The sequence below is a fragment of the Eublepharis macularius genome, chromosome 12 (genome assembly GCF_028583425.1).
Source record: "Eublepharis macularius isolate TG4126 chromosome 12, MPM_Emac_v1.0, whole genome shotgun sequence".
NCBI classification, from domain to species: Eukaryota; Metazoa; Chordata; class Lepidosauria; order Squamata; family Eublepharidae; genus Eublepharis; species Eublepharis macularius.
In genome coordinates this window covers 50,519,813-50,533,541 of record NC_072801.1, presented here as the reverse complement: position 1 = coordinate 50,533,541, position 13,729 = coordinate 50,519,813, and the positions used below count along the sequence as shown (strand labels likewise).

General features: G+C 39.6%; 1 protein-coding gene across 1 annotated transcript; it reads right to left on the bottom strand.

The window, feature by feature from the left end:
- Positions 1–8,102: 8,102 nt before the first annotated feature.
- On the bottom strand, positions 8,103–11,888 carry LOC129339201 (olfactory receptor 14A16-like). The gene is made up of 3 exons (XM_054993799.1): positions 11,705–11,888; positions 9,650–10,669; positions 8,103–8,155 (listed from the first exon to the last, which is right to left on the bottom strand). Exons 1-3 carry the CDS (start codon positions 11,886–11,888, stop codon positions 8,103–8,105), a joined length of 1,257 nt encoding a protein of 418 aa, XP_054849774.1.
- Between the last annotated feature and the right edge of the window lie 1,841 nt (positions 11,889–13,729).

Here is a 13,729-nt window from a genome sequence, read left to right as displayed (position 1 = left end):
TCCTATTCCCTTGCTTTTATTGCCTACCACCACTCAGACCAGTAGTGGGAGTTTTTTTTAAAGCCTGCAGCATTGTAAGTGGTGTCACATCACTTATGCTGGAAATGATGTGATATTGCAGCCCCCATCCCCCCCCTCACAGCATTCTTACCAGTTGCTGGGCACTGTCAGGCAATCTAGTTACTAATAATAAGCTTATTCTGAGAACCAAGTATCAAGTCAAAATCTAACCTCTTTTGAAAAACCTTTGAGTAAAACTGATTTTAAATCCACCCAGGGATTGTTGTTTTCAATCTCGTTGAAATTTCTTTTTAAATTGTATCATTGCCTGAAATGTGTTTTTACTTTGTAAATCTACATTGAACTTTTTATTAAAAAGTAGCCTATACAGTTTCTAACTATATAATTTACCAGAAAGGTAGCCTCTAGTTGAGGGTCTATTGTGTGCTTTATTTAAATAGTCACTGCAGTAGCAGGTTATTTCTCCTTTTGGGAAGATACTTTTTATGAACACACGAAGCTACCTTATAATGAATTAGATCATTGATCCATTCAAATTAGTAGCATCTACTCCTATTCCTCCAGCTAAGCTTATAAGAAACACCAAGGTTCCATGGAAGACCATTTGAAACCCGGTAGGCTATAGTATTATTATTATTTTTTTTTGAAAAAATTTTTATTGGGTTAGAATCCGTTATTTTTACATTTACATTCAATTTTCCCCAAATTTTTCATTTCTAACCCCCTCCCTTTCCCCCCCTTTTGTTGACTTCCAACAGTTTTCCAACCCTTTGTCCCTTTTCCCTTACTTCTATTAAATTTCTCTATCTAAAACAAATACATATTCTCCATTATACTAAGCAGTACATCCTTAACTACTTTTCTTATTGTATACCCAAACTGTAAGTCTTTGTTTCCATCTTGGATAAACAATTTATCCCATTTTCCAATTTTGAATATTTCTATATATCATAAACCTATATATCATAAACCATAAAAATCTTACACATTTAAATCAAACAATTTGACTTATTCTCTATGTATTACTCATTCTATCTTTTTATGGTAATTCTATATAACTCTCGTCACATAGTCAATCAATTTGACTCGTCTATACATTCAGTTTGGTGCATTATACAAATCTTATCAAAGAAAGAAAATATTGTTGATTACTCAATCCGTATATTTAATCCTTATCCTTAATTATTTTCTATCAATATTCTATTTATTAACCAATATATATCTATATATATATCAATCTGTTAATCTAACTGCTTATAAATTCACATTTATCTCTTCCCCCCCCCGGTAAAGTCACCCCCCTCTACATTTTATTATACTTCAGTAGTTCTCAAACTGCCACAATTTTCCTCCCACCTCCCATTTCTTCTCCAGATATTGTTTCAGCTTCTCCCAATCTGTGTTAAACTGCCCTGAGTCCAGATTTCTCAGTTTTCTTGTCATCTTGTCCATTTCTGCCATGTACAGCAATTTGTAGGTCCAATCTTCAATAGTTGGCACTTCTTGTACTTTCCATTTTTGCACATACAAAAGTCTAGCTGCTGCTGTCATATAAAATATCAACGTCCTATGATGGGCTGGAATTCCCTCCATTCCCAAGTTTAGTAGCAGGAGTTCTGGGTTCTTATTTATTTGAAATTGTAAAATTTCACTCATTTCTCTTATTATTTCCCCCCAGTACTGCCTAGCTACCTCACACGACCACCACATATGATAGAGGGAGCCCTCATGCTTCCTACATTTCCAGCATTTATTAGAAGTGTTCAAATTCCCTAGCGCAATCTTCTTTGGTGTCATGTACCAACGATAAATCATTTTATAGATATTCTCTTTAATATTTGTACATGTCGTTGTCTTCATTGTAGTCTTCCACAAGTATTCCCATGCCTCCATTGTTATCTCTTTGTTAAAATTTATAGCCCATTTCACCATTTGTGTTTTAACTGTCTCATCCTCAGTATACCATTTCAACAGTACTTGGTATACCTTGGATATTCTTTTCTTGTCCTCTTTAAGAAGGGTCTGCTCTAGTTCCGAATTCTCTATTCGTATACCTCCCTTTACAGAGTCCGAGTTATACAAATCTCTGATCTGTCTATACTGGAACCAGTCGTAATTCGGTGATAGTTCCTCTTGCGTCTTTATTCTAAGTTTAGATGCTTCTATTTTAGTTATTTCTTTATAAGTCAAACATTGTCTTTCGTTATCAACAGCTCTCGGGTCTATCACCTCATATGGAACCACCCACCAAGGAGTTCCTTCTTGTAGATAAATTCTGTACTTCTTCCAGATTGTGTATAGACTTCTCCGTACAAAATGGTGCAGGAACATCGAGTTGACCTTTACTTTGTCATGCCATAGGTATGCATGCCATCCAAATATTTTTTTATATCCCTCTAGGGCTAATAGTTTCTTGTTCTTTAATGTCATCCACTCTTTCAACCAAACTAGGCAGATTGCATCGTGGTAAAGTCTCAGGTTGGGCAGTTGCATTCCGCCTCTTTCCTTTGCCTCTTGTAAAACTTTCATTTTCACTCGAGGCTTCTTGCCTGCCCATACAAAATCTGATATTTTCCTCTGCCATTTTTCAAATTGTTTAGAGTCTCTGATGATTGGTATTGTCTGTAGCAAAAACATCACTCTTGGTAACACATTCATTTTAACCGCTGCAATCCTACCCAACCATGACAGATTGAGCCTATTCCATTTAATCAAGTCTCTCTCAATCTGAATCCACAATTTTTCATAATTATTCTTGAACAAATCTATATTCTTTGCAGTCAGTTCAATTCCCAAATATTTCACCTTACTTGTTACTTCACAATCCGTTGTTTCCATTAACAATTGTTGTTTCTGCTTAGTCATGTTTTTGCATAGTATCTTTGACTTCTTTTTGTTAATGAAGAAACCTGCCAAGTCTCCAAACTCCTTGATCTTATCTATCACTTTTGGCATGTTCTCCAGTGGGTCCTCTACAATTAACATTATGTCATCCGCAAACGCTCTGACCTTGTATGAATAGTCCTTTATTTTTATTCCTCGAATTTCCTCGTCTTGTCGTATTTGTATCATCAGAATCTCCAATACTAAAATGAACAACAGTGGAGACAACGGGCAACCTTGTCTTGTTCCTTTGCTTATAGTCAATTTCTTGGTCAATTCATCATTCACCACAATTGCTGCAGTCTGGTCTCTGTAAATTTCCTTAATTGCTCTGATGAATCTTTCTCCTAATTGTAGCTTTTCCATAGTGGCAAACATAAAGTCCCAGTTTAAGTTGTCAAATGCCTTTTCAGCGTCAACAAAGAAGAAACCAACCTCTTTATCACAACGCTTATCATAATATTCAATAGCATCAATCACTGTCCTTAAATTATCTCTTATTTGTCTGTCTGGCAGAAAGCCTGCTTGCTCCTCCTCTATAACTTCCGAAAGCCACCCCTTCAGTCTCTCCGCCAGTATCTTCGCAAAGATTTTGTAATCATTGTTGAGTAACGATATAGGTCTGTAATTTTTCACACTAGTCAAGTCTTGGCCCTCTTTTGGGATCAATGATATGTTCGCTTCAGACCAAGTGTCTGGAATCCTTTGATCCCTTAAAACTCCATTGATCACCTCCTTTAGGAATGGTGCCAGCTCATTGGCCATAGTCTTATAAAATTTAGCTGTAAGTCCGTCTGGCCCTGGCGCCTTTCCTAAATTTGCAGATTGTATTGCCTTACTTATTTCCTCATCCGTTACTTCACTGTTCAGTTTATTTCTCCAAGCGTCCGAGATTTCTGGAAGTGTCATTTTCTCCAGATATGACGCTATTGAATCTTTATTTACTTCTTTCTTATTATACAGTTTAGCGTAGAATTTATAAAAGGCTCTACTAATGGTATTCTGTTCCAAATACGTTTTATCATCTTCACAAATTTTATTTATTGTTTTCTTTTCCCTTCTTCAGTTGCCATGCCAGGTACTTCCCAGGTTTATTTGCACCCTCAAATGCTTTCTGATTCAGCCTTTTGAGATTCCACTCCAATTCTTTATTGCTCATTGCTGTTAGCTGTTCTTGCAATATTTTAATTTCCTGGTATAATTTCTTTTTCCCTGGTCTCTTTTTTAACTGTATTTCCTTAGCTTTTATTTTCTCCTCAATCTCTTGTCTCTTCTCCTCTTTCTTCTTTCTTGCTCTACCATTTAAGTCCATTAGTATGCCCCTTATAACCGCCTTATAAGCATCCCAAACTTTATCAGTTGGTACTTCTTTATTCACGTTATATTGTATGAAAAACTTTGTCTCTCTTCTCAATATTTCCATATTTTCTTTTTCCTGTAACAAATCCTCATTTATTCTCCATGCTTTCCTTTTCCTCCTTTTCCCCAGCTTCCACATAATTGGGTTGTGATCTGAGCCTACCATCGGCATTATTTCTACATCTTTAGTCCATAACGCCAAATCTTTTGAGGCCCAGATCATGTCAATTCTTGATAATGTGGAGTGCCTTGCAGAATAAAAAGTAAACTGTCTGCTTTTAGGATACTCTCTCCTCCATACATCTTCAAGAGTCTCTTGTTGAATCAGCTCAAAAAAAAGCTTTGGTAATAGTTCTCTTTTCTTTTGTGCCATTGTAGTCTTTTTATCCAGTTCCAAATCTGTCACTCCATTGAAGTCTCCAGCAAGAATTATCTGGTCATATGAAAGATCATCTAAATGCTTCCTCAAATCCTCAAAGAAGCTCTCTTTTGCACCGTTGGGTGCATAGATTCCGACTACCAACACTCTCTTTAAATTCCAAGTACATTCCACTGCTACAAATCTGGCTTCCACATCTTTCATTATGAATTTTGGTTGCAGCTCCTCTTTTACATACAACACCACTCCTCTTTTTTTCTTACTTGAGGCCGCTACAAAGTCTTTGCCCAATTTTCCCAGTTTTAGATATTTTACATCCTGTTTTCGAATATGAGTCTCTTGCAAACAAACAATATCACATTTTTGTTTTAGTAGCCAGTGAAAAATATTTTTTCTCTTATTCGGTGAATTTAGTCCATTTACATTCCAAGATAACACTTTACACTCCATATTCATAATCTTGTTGGTAAGTCTTTTTCATTGTCCCTTATAAATCGCTCCATCTCCCGCTCAGATCTGATACGCTTTTTGGCGCCTCCAAATTCGAAGGACAAACCCTCTGGGAGCTCCCATCTGTACCTGATTTTCATGTCCTTCAGCATCTGGATTAGCGCTTTATATTTTTTCCGATCTAGTAACACTGATCTGGGTAGTTCCTTCATTATAATAATTGTCTTGCCATCGATCTCCAATGGATCTTGAAACTGTTTAGTCACAATCTTCTCTTTCATGTTTCTTGTTGTAAATTGTATAATCACGTCTCTTGGTACTTTTCTCTGGGTTGCAATTCTCGAGTTCACACGATATGCCACATCTAGGATAGCCACAACATCCTCCTCCTCCTTCCCCAGGTATTCAGCTAACACCTCCGTCATCTGCTCTTGCGCTGTCTTTCCTTCCATTTCCGGCAGGCCGCGAAATCTGAGCTGCTTCTCCATATGTCTACTTTCCGCAACCGCCATCCTTCCCCTCATCAACCTCATCTCTGTTTGTTGCGTATCTGCTAAATTCTCCATCGCTCCTTCTACTGTTTTAACTCTCTGCTGCGTCCCTTGTAATTCACTTTGTATTGTTTCCATACCTTTCTTCACTTCTGACAGCTCCGATTTTACTTCTGACAGCTCCGATTTTACTGTCTGTTTAACCTCTTTGATCAGCTCCAATTTCATGTCTTTAAATTCTTTAATCACCTCCAAAAGTTTTTTATCCAGGTTTTCTATTGCCGATTGCCACTCTTTCTTCGACATCGTGGGGCTTGCTTTGGCTCGCTCCCACGAATCCGCTCTCTTCCTTAGCTCCGTGGCGTTAAATTTAGTACCTTTTTTATTTCAAATGTCCCGGTCTTCTTGCATAAATTAATTTTAAAGGGTCCAAAATGTCGGGCGTCTTTTCTCTATGGTCTCTCTATGATTTTATAATCCAATATGGCCTACTTCCTTTTCCGCTGAAGCCGCGACCCTTCCCCTCTCAAAGATGGCGATTCCCTTCTTCCTGCCCTCCAGCAAGGGCCGCTTCTCTCCAGCCGCTCTATTGTTGTTACGCACTTCCTGTCTCCCGTCTTCCCACAGCAGGTCTCGCGATGGTGTCTTTTTCTCACAGCTCCAAAGCCACAGGTATTCAAAACAATAATCCGATTTCTTTAATAACTTCTTTAAACTTAGTCTCTTTTCTAATACAACTCCTGCCGGAGCTTCCCCTCCTTTTCGCTAGTCTGTTGCAGTTTAAAAGTCTACTTTTTTTCCTCTCTGTTTTTATCAATCTGTCCCGTATCGGAAGATAGTGATCTTTACCTTCCCTTCACTTTCCTCGGGTTGTAATCGCTGTTTCGATTTCAAGTTCTCCTTTCCACTTCTTCCCCCAATCGAAGCTTGGGTATGTAGGTCTTATGCCAGCCGAATTGGCCCCAAAACTGCCGCAGAGATTGTAGCCGACCCGTCGCAAGGTGGGACCTCAAGGATCGGGAGGGGACCCGTTATGTAGAGCCCCCCCTCGTCCGAGATCTAACTCACCCTAGGGTCTTGAGCGTTCTTTGCCTGCTCTCCGCCTGAGAGCAGTCAGCCGCGGGCTATTTTTCACCCCGCCGGCCGCTTAAAACGGCAGTCCGGTCAGCTCCACAAATGGAGCTGCATTAGACCTCCATGAATCCCCAAACCGGAAGTCCCGGTAGGCTATAGTATTAGAACACTTTAATAAATAAGTAAATAAATAAATCCTTGTCTTTGGGTAGAAGCCCAAGAAGATCAAGGGCAGAGTCTAGAAGTCAGTATCTGTACTTGATAGCAGTCCAACATATGTCCAACATAATCTCCACAGCAAACACACAGGTGTATCGGTTGAAGTAACTTTATTAGGGATCCATCAAGTTCAAGGTGCTCAGACAACTGAATTGGCAGAAGTGACGTACATGGGGTTGGTGATGTTAGTAATAGGGAAAGTTCCTGCCATCAGGATAAAGACCATTAAAGTTTTGGGCATGAAAGAGCCAGGGGGGGGAGAAAGGGCGAAGCTAGGTTTAGGCTAGACAGAACAAAGCATGAAATCATCTCAGTTCCCAAGAAGGATACATTTCGAGCTGGCCACAGCCAACCTTCAAGGACACTTGCTGGAGGCACCAGGGAAAGAGAAAGTAAATACTTGTGAGATAACCTACTGCCTTAATATCAATAAGAAACTTCTCATGCCCTCAGAGGACCAGTACATAACACAGAATACATTCATGGCAGATATACAGACAGGCATATATGACAATATGTCAACCTAAAGCAAATTAGGAAGCGATCAACACACTTACAGTGCAATCTCATGCAGAGTTATTCCAATCTAAATTAATAGGCTGAGACTGTAGTTTCTCAGTGGACAAGTCAGTGTATGAAGGATTTCTTAAAAGACAACCGTTTGGAAACTGCTGCTACAGATGGTGAATGTTTTAGGGCTTATAGCAATCCTGCTTGAGCCTCCTATCCACCAGATGTCTGATAACCAGAGACAGTTGGAGGTCATGTCTAAGTATAGTACCCTTTGCAAAAGATGTATCTGAGGATGTAGATTAACAAAACAAGACCCACATGTGGTAGAGCCTCATGGAGGAGAACTGAACAAATAATCTCCATATTAATATCCCCACATCTGGAGGCCTCTGTTCCACCTTTCACCCCCACTTTCTGAAGTTAGGAGGGACTGTCTTTTTGTAGTTGTGGTGACATGATTTTGTAATGCTGAGTATTTTAAGTTTTTGACACACGGTAAAACAATGTATTTCACTGAAAACTATATGACTGAGTGACCGTGCTCATCTGATTTTCCTCCTCCCCTCAGCTATGACACTTCTTTCTGTTCCATGCTGCTGTGCAACCCCATCCAGAAAGTGTGAAATCTTAAATCCTGGTTCATCCCTTCCACTCAACATTAGCGCTTCTGTCTTGTTGGGATTAAGTTTCAATTTACTATCCTGCATCTACTTCTAAACTGCCTCCAGGCACTGGTTCAGAGTTTCTAAAGCCTCCTTGGGATCAGCTGAAAGAGCAAGATTGAGCTGAGAGTTATCTGAATATTGGTGACAGCCCCGCCCAAATCTCCTGATGACCTCACCCAGCAGTTTCATGTAGATGTAAAGAACACAGAGGATAAGAGGGAACCTTGTGGAACTCCACAGGCCAAAGGCCAAGAGACTGAACAGCAGTCCCTCAGCACCACCTTCTGAAACCTATCCACCAGGTAGGACTGAAACCACTGCAGAATGGTGCCTTGCCTTCTAATCCCAACCAGTAAGGTGGTCCAGAAGGATACCTCAGAGAAGCCACTGAGAGGTCCAGGAGAATCAACACTAACACTCGTTCAGTCCATCTCCCAGTGCAGGTCCAACCACTAGGATGATCAAGGCTGTTTTAGTCCCATAATCAAGATCTAAACAATGCCGAGGCACCTAGCTTCATTTTCTGAGAAGCTGTACCTGTCAAAGATAACCATAGCTTCCAATAACCATAGCTTCCAATAACTATAGCTTCCAATAACTATAACCATAACCATAAACATAGGTTCCAATGCAAAAAACAGGGAAGGTGGGCATTTCTGGAGATTACATGTGCCAAGATGTTCTCATTCTCTCTATATAATAAAGAGTCCAGTAGCACCTATAAGACTAACCAATTTTATTGTAGCATAAGCTTTCAAGAACGACAGCTCTCTTCATCAGATTCCATTGCACTGTATTCTCATAGGAAATAAATATTATAGCAGTTACCAATATAATAACTGTGTGTACCACTGTCATGCACACTAGACATGGCCTAAGGAGTTTTTTCTCAGTATAAGCACTCACTGAAATCGCCTCTGGATCTTCTCTCTGTATGGCACTCAACTCCCATGATCACACTGAAGCTAATGGCCAGTTGTTTAGCTTCATTTTCTGAGAAGTTATGTGTGCCTCAGCTGGATAGATGGACACTTTTATTGTTATAGATTACCTTGAAGATAATTCAAATCTTTCTCAAATATATACTAAGAGAAAGGTAAAGATTGACAAATTATTGAAGGTACTATGTAGAATATGAACACACAGAGATTAATGTGCCTATTTCAAGCCAGGAAATAATTGTACTGGTGAAGTTTTATATCTGCTTATTATTGCCCCTGCAGCAGAAATATGGGCATTAAAAACTAATTTATGAGATTGGTACATGAATGGTATTAGATCTAGTATTCTAATCCCTGGATCAGATTCACTGATTCCATTGGACTATATTCTCATAGGATATAAATATTATAGCAGTTAACAACATAATAACTGTGTGTACCTTTGGCATGCACACTGGACATGCCCTAAGAAGTTCTTTCTCAGCATGCACACTAACTGAAATCCCAAACTTAAAAAAAAAAACAACTTCCAGTGTTAAATCAGTTTCTTGTCATGAGGCATAAGGCTTTTAATTTTGCTTAGGTGTCAAATATAGTGCTGGAAATTGCTGGAAATAAAATTACAAGTAGAGAACTACAAAATAATACATGTACTTGCAGGAAACCTTAGTCTTCTTATCAGTTTTCTCAAAGCCTCTTTTAGCTCCTTATTCCTTAGACTGTAAATGATTGGATTGATCAAAGGTGGTACCACAGAATAGAGAATAGCAGCTACAAGGTCCCGACCCACTGAGGACGCTGACTTTGGTCTTGTGTATGTAAAAGCTCCAGTGCCAAGAAACAGACAGACGATGATCAGGTGTGGGAGGCAAGTGGAGAAAGCTTTGTACTTTCCCTGGGCAGAAGGGATCTTCAGAACAGTAGAGAAGATGTAAACATAGGAAATGGCTATGACAGAAAAACATAGAAAAGCTAATGAATAACCCAGGACAAAAATTAAGATATCGTTGGCATGTGTGTCTGAACAGGAGATCTTCAGGAGCTGTGGGACATCACAGAAAAACTGACCAATGACATTGGATCGACAGAAGGACAACCGGAATGTATTCATGGTATGCACAACAGAATAGAGCATGCTTCCAACCCAGCAGCCAGCTGCCATCTCTCCACAAACACTCCAGTTCATGATCACTCTGTAATGCAAAGGGTGGCAGATGGCTGCATAGCGATCATAAGCCATGGCTGTGAGTAAGAATAGTTCTGTATCAGCCAGAGTGATGACCAAGTAGACCTGAGCAACACATCCTGAGAATGAGATCTGTCTGGTGTTGGTTAAGGCATTCACCATGGATTTGGGAATGGTAACAGAGATGTAGGAGAGGTCGACAATAGAAAGGTTTCCAAGAAAGAAATACATAGGAGAATGAAGGTGGCGGTCAAGGACTACAGTTATAATGATGAGAAGATTTCCCATCAAGGTTGTCAAGTAAATTAGGAGAAACATGGAAAAATGGAGTATCTGAAGCTCCCTCACATTAGAAAATTCTATAAGCAGGAATTCACTCACAGAACTTTGGTTGGAGATTTTCTGCCTCAGATACATCTCTCTGTTAAAAAGAAAAGCACAGAAATGATTGTTCAGGAGGAACAGGAATACAGAAACCAGGCTGCAAGCTAATGTGAGGGACAGAAATAGGGAAAGAAGTGTGAAAATAATGGGAACACCAATTTGCATGTAAAGCAAAATTTGAGAGTTAACATTACATGTTCATTTCATACCCAAACATTTGAGAAATGGGGGGGGGGGAGATGAAGAAATCAGTTAAACATCTCAAGAAAACGAGAGCAAATAAAATCTTTAGATCATTTTGACCTTTTCTTCATGCAAAAGACAATGGGATTCTGCCTCAAGGCTCAAGGGCTGATAATCTGAAATGATACCAACATGGAAAATGAAGAAATTTCTCTCCCCCTCCACGTTGCTATTCCTTTATCTTTGTATTACTCCAGTTTAACTAAACTACTCTGGTGTGCCAAAACACAGTCCATTCTCAACATGTAGAATAATGTGTTTCCCTTTCTTGCACAGATTTCTAACTAACTAATAAATATCGGGCTTAGACTATGTTCTGCCCAAACCAGAAGCAATTGTAATACTATTAAGTAATCCTATGCAAGTTATTTTAACATTTTGTACCAATGTAAATTGTTCTGAATAATCCTGAATTAAATATGATGAATGAAACTGATAAAACATAAGATAAAATGGGGATGGAGCAAAATATATGGAGATAAAAAATGCAGAGAAGCTGTTGGAACTGATGATCAGTTTTGTTTAAAAGAGAAAGGCTCTGCTGGAGGAACCCTCGTTCTGCCTTTCTGTGAGGGAAGGCCTCCTTCTAGTAACAGAAGGACTTTTACTTAGATGCTTTCTCACTCAGCAGGAAGGATTAATTGAAGTTAACCCACTTTTGAACCCCCAAAGGTTTTTGCTTCCATGTGATGTTACCTGTTAGGTGAATGGAGAAGTCCAGACAATAATATCTCCACACAGTTAAACTAAAAGAACTTCAAAGTGTTTCAGTGACTGAAAGAATTTGCAGAAATTTTCACATTTAAGCCAGAATGGAAGATCCTCAAGAAACCACTGTTAGCCGGCCACCAGCCAGATACTATATTATTTGGACCATAATAAAATGTGATTCTTACTTGCGTTTAACATGGCTCTTATAAAGGTATACATTTCCCAGAGGAGGGCCTGTTCCCTGTCTAACATGAAGAACACCTTGATCAGCATCGATTCCAGTTTCACTGGGATATCTTCAGGCAACTGATCCCTGAAGGCATGAACATGAGGAAAATGAGGATGGAAATATTCAGCCTGGTATGGCATGCTGGCCCACTCACTCCCCCACCGTGAGGTAGATTTTCCCCTCAAAACCAATAAGGTTGTTTGCTGGGGCTGGGAAGCCTTTGGTAGCATGTATCTGGGTATAGCATAGAATTCCTTTTGTCCCACACTTCAAGAACATATATGTAGTTAGTTTATTAACCAGCCCAAGATTAATAATAATAACAACTGTGCTTATATACCGCTCTTCTAGACAGATTAGTGCCTCACCCAGAGTGGTGAACAAGTTAAGTGTTATTATTATCCCCAGCTGGGGAGCTGGGCTGAGAGGAGTGACTTACCCAAGGCCACCTACTGAGCTCATGGCACTCAGCCACTAGAGGCTGAGTAATGTCTGAAAAGTTAATGGCAGACTTATTCAACCAGTAGGGTTGGTATGTAGATAGGCAGGGAAAGGAAAGGCAGAGAAAGGAAAGCAGAGGTAAATTTTGTTTGTTGTACAGAATATTTCACAAATATTGGCACAATAAGCTTCTTGGTGCTTAGTTTCAAATATATATAGTTCCTAAAAGTGAGAGGTTGGTAGTTGCAGACTTAAGTTTCTTAAAACAAAGTGCCTTTATTGAGTTCACTTCATAGCATTGGTGTTCAGACTTTAACACACTCTTTTCCTTTTACTCGAGACCCAGGGTACTCCACAGATCTAAACCCCCTTTCCAGACACTAGGTAGGAATTATTCTGCTACTAAAGACATAACCCTGATATTTTGGCTGAAGGGGAGTCTCCTTTTACTATCTACTTCTTTTGCCAACCACACGCTCCCAGTTCTAACTTGTCTGAGTAAAATTAGTGCTGTCTTTCTCACTTTAGTTCATCAACTAAGGCTTTTCATCAACCTTAAGCTGTTCCAGTTAGGGCAAACATTTGGTAATCCTTGTTTTAACTCTTTACCTTCCACTACCTGGGTGCAACATTTGGTAATCCTTGCATTTAAATCTCATTCCGTCACACCTGGCAACTATAACACATAACTGATAACACATACTATACACAATGGTAAAGTCCACAGACCAGGTCCCTTTATTGAAACATCTTCATGAGCAATTCTGTTATAATATAGTCTTGTCACCTTTATATATGCATGTGCATGTGCATGTGTAAAGCCTTCCTGAAGAATCTGATTTTACATAGCTTGAGGAATGCCTGACATGCGGATGCCCCCCTGACCTCAGGTAAGTCATTCTCCAAGGTGGTGGCCACTACAAAGAACACTTGAGTATAGGCAGTTTTTGATTTCACCCGTTTGTAGTGTAGCACCTGCAGAAGGCTCTGCTCGGATGAATGAGGCTGAGTTCAGAGTTTCTACAGTCTCCCTGGGATCAGCTGGAAGAGCGAGATAGAGCTGAGAGCCATCCTATGTGTGTCTCCCACTCTGTGAACTGGACTCCCTGAAGAGGTGAGATGAGCACTTTCACTGGAGATCATCGGAAGAGCTGCGCAACTTGCCTGTTTGCCTGGCCAGTTTAACGGAAGTATGAATAGCAGGCATCTGTGAAGGGCGTTCAGAGCTTTTATTCATCTTGGTTTTAATTGGCAATGATTTTTGTAACCCTCTTTGAGCCAAAATGAAAGGTGGGGTATAAATGGGGTATATAAAGACATAAATTTGTGTTAAAATGTTTATATCTTTCCTTGCCATGTAGCTGCAGGCAGTTTAAAATTCATTGAGTTACAACAAAATTATTCACTAAAACTATTACTTCAAGAATCCTACAACATGCCTGCAACTCAGATCTCAAGCTCCCTAAAGAATAAAATGGCCTTACAGCATCCTGTACAATAAAGGGGGGGGGGGAATCCCGCGAGGGGTTGAAACGAGCAA

Coding starts and splice junctions, on each gene's coding strand:
- LOC129339201 (XM_054993799.1), bottom strand. CDS start 11,888: ATGCCATACCAGGCTGAATATTTCCATCCTCATTTTCCTCATGTTCAT. Junction 10,670..11,704: donor AAGAGCCATGTTAAACGCAA/GTAAGAATCACA, acceptor CCCTCACATTAG/CTTGCAGCCTGGTTTCTGTA. Junction 8,156..9,649: donor AAGACTAAGGTTTCCTGCAA/GTACATGTATTA, acceptor TTGCTCTTTCAG/CTGATCCCAAGGAGGCTTTA.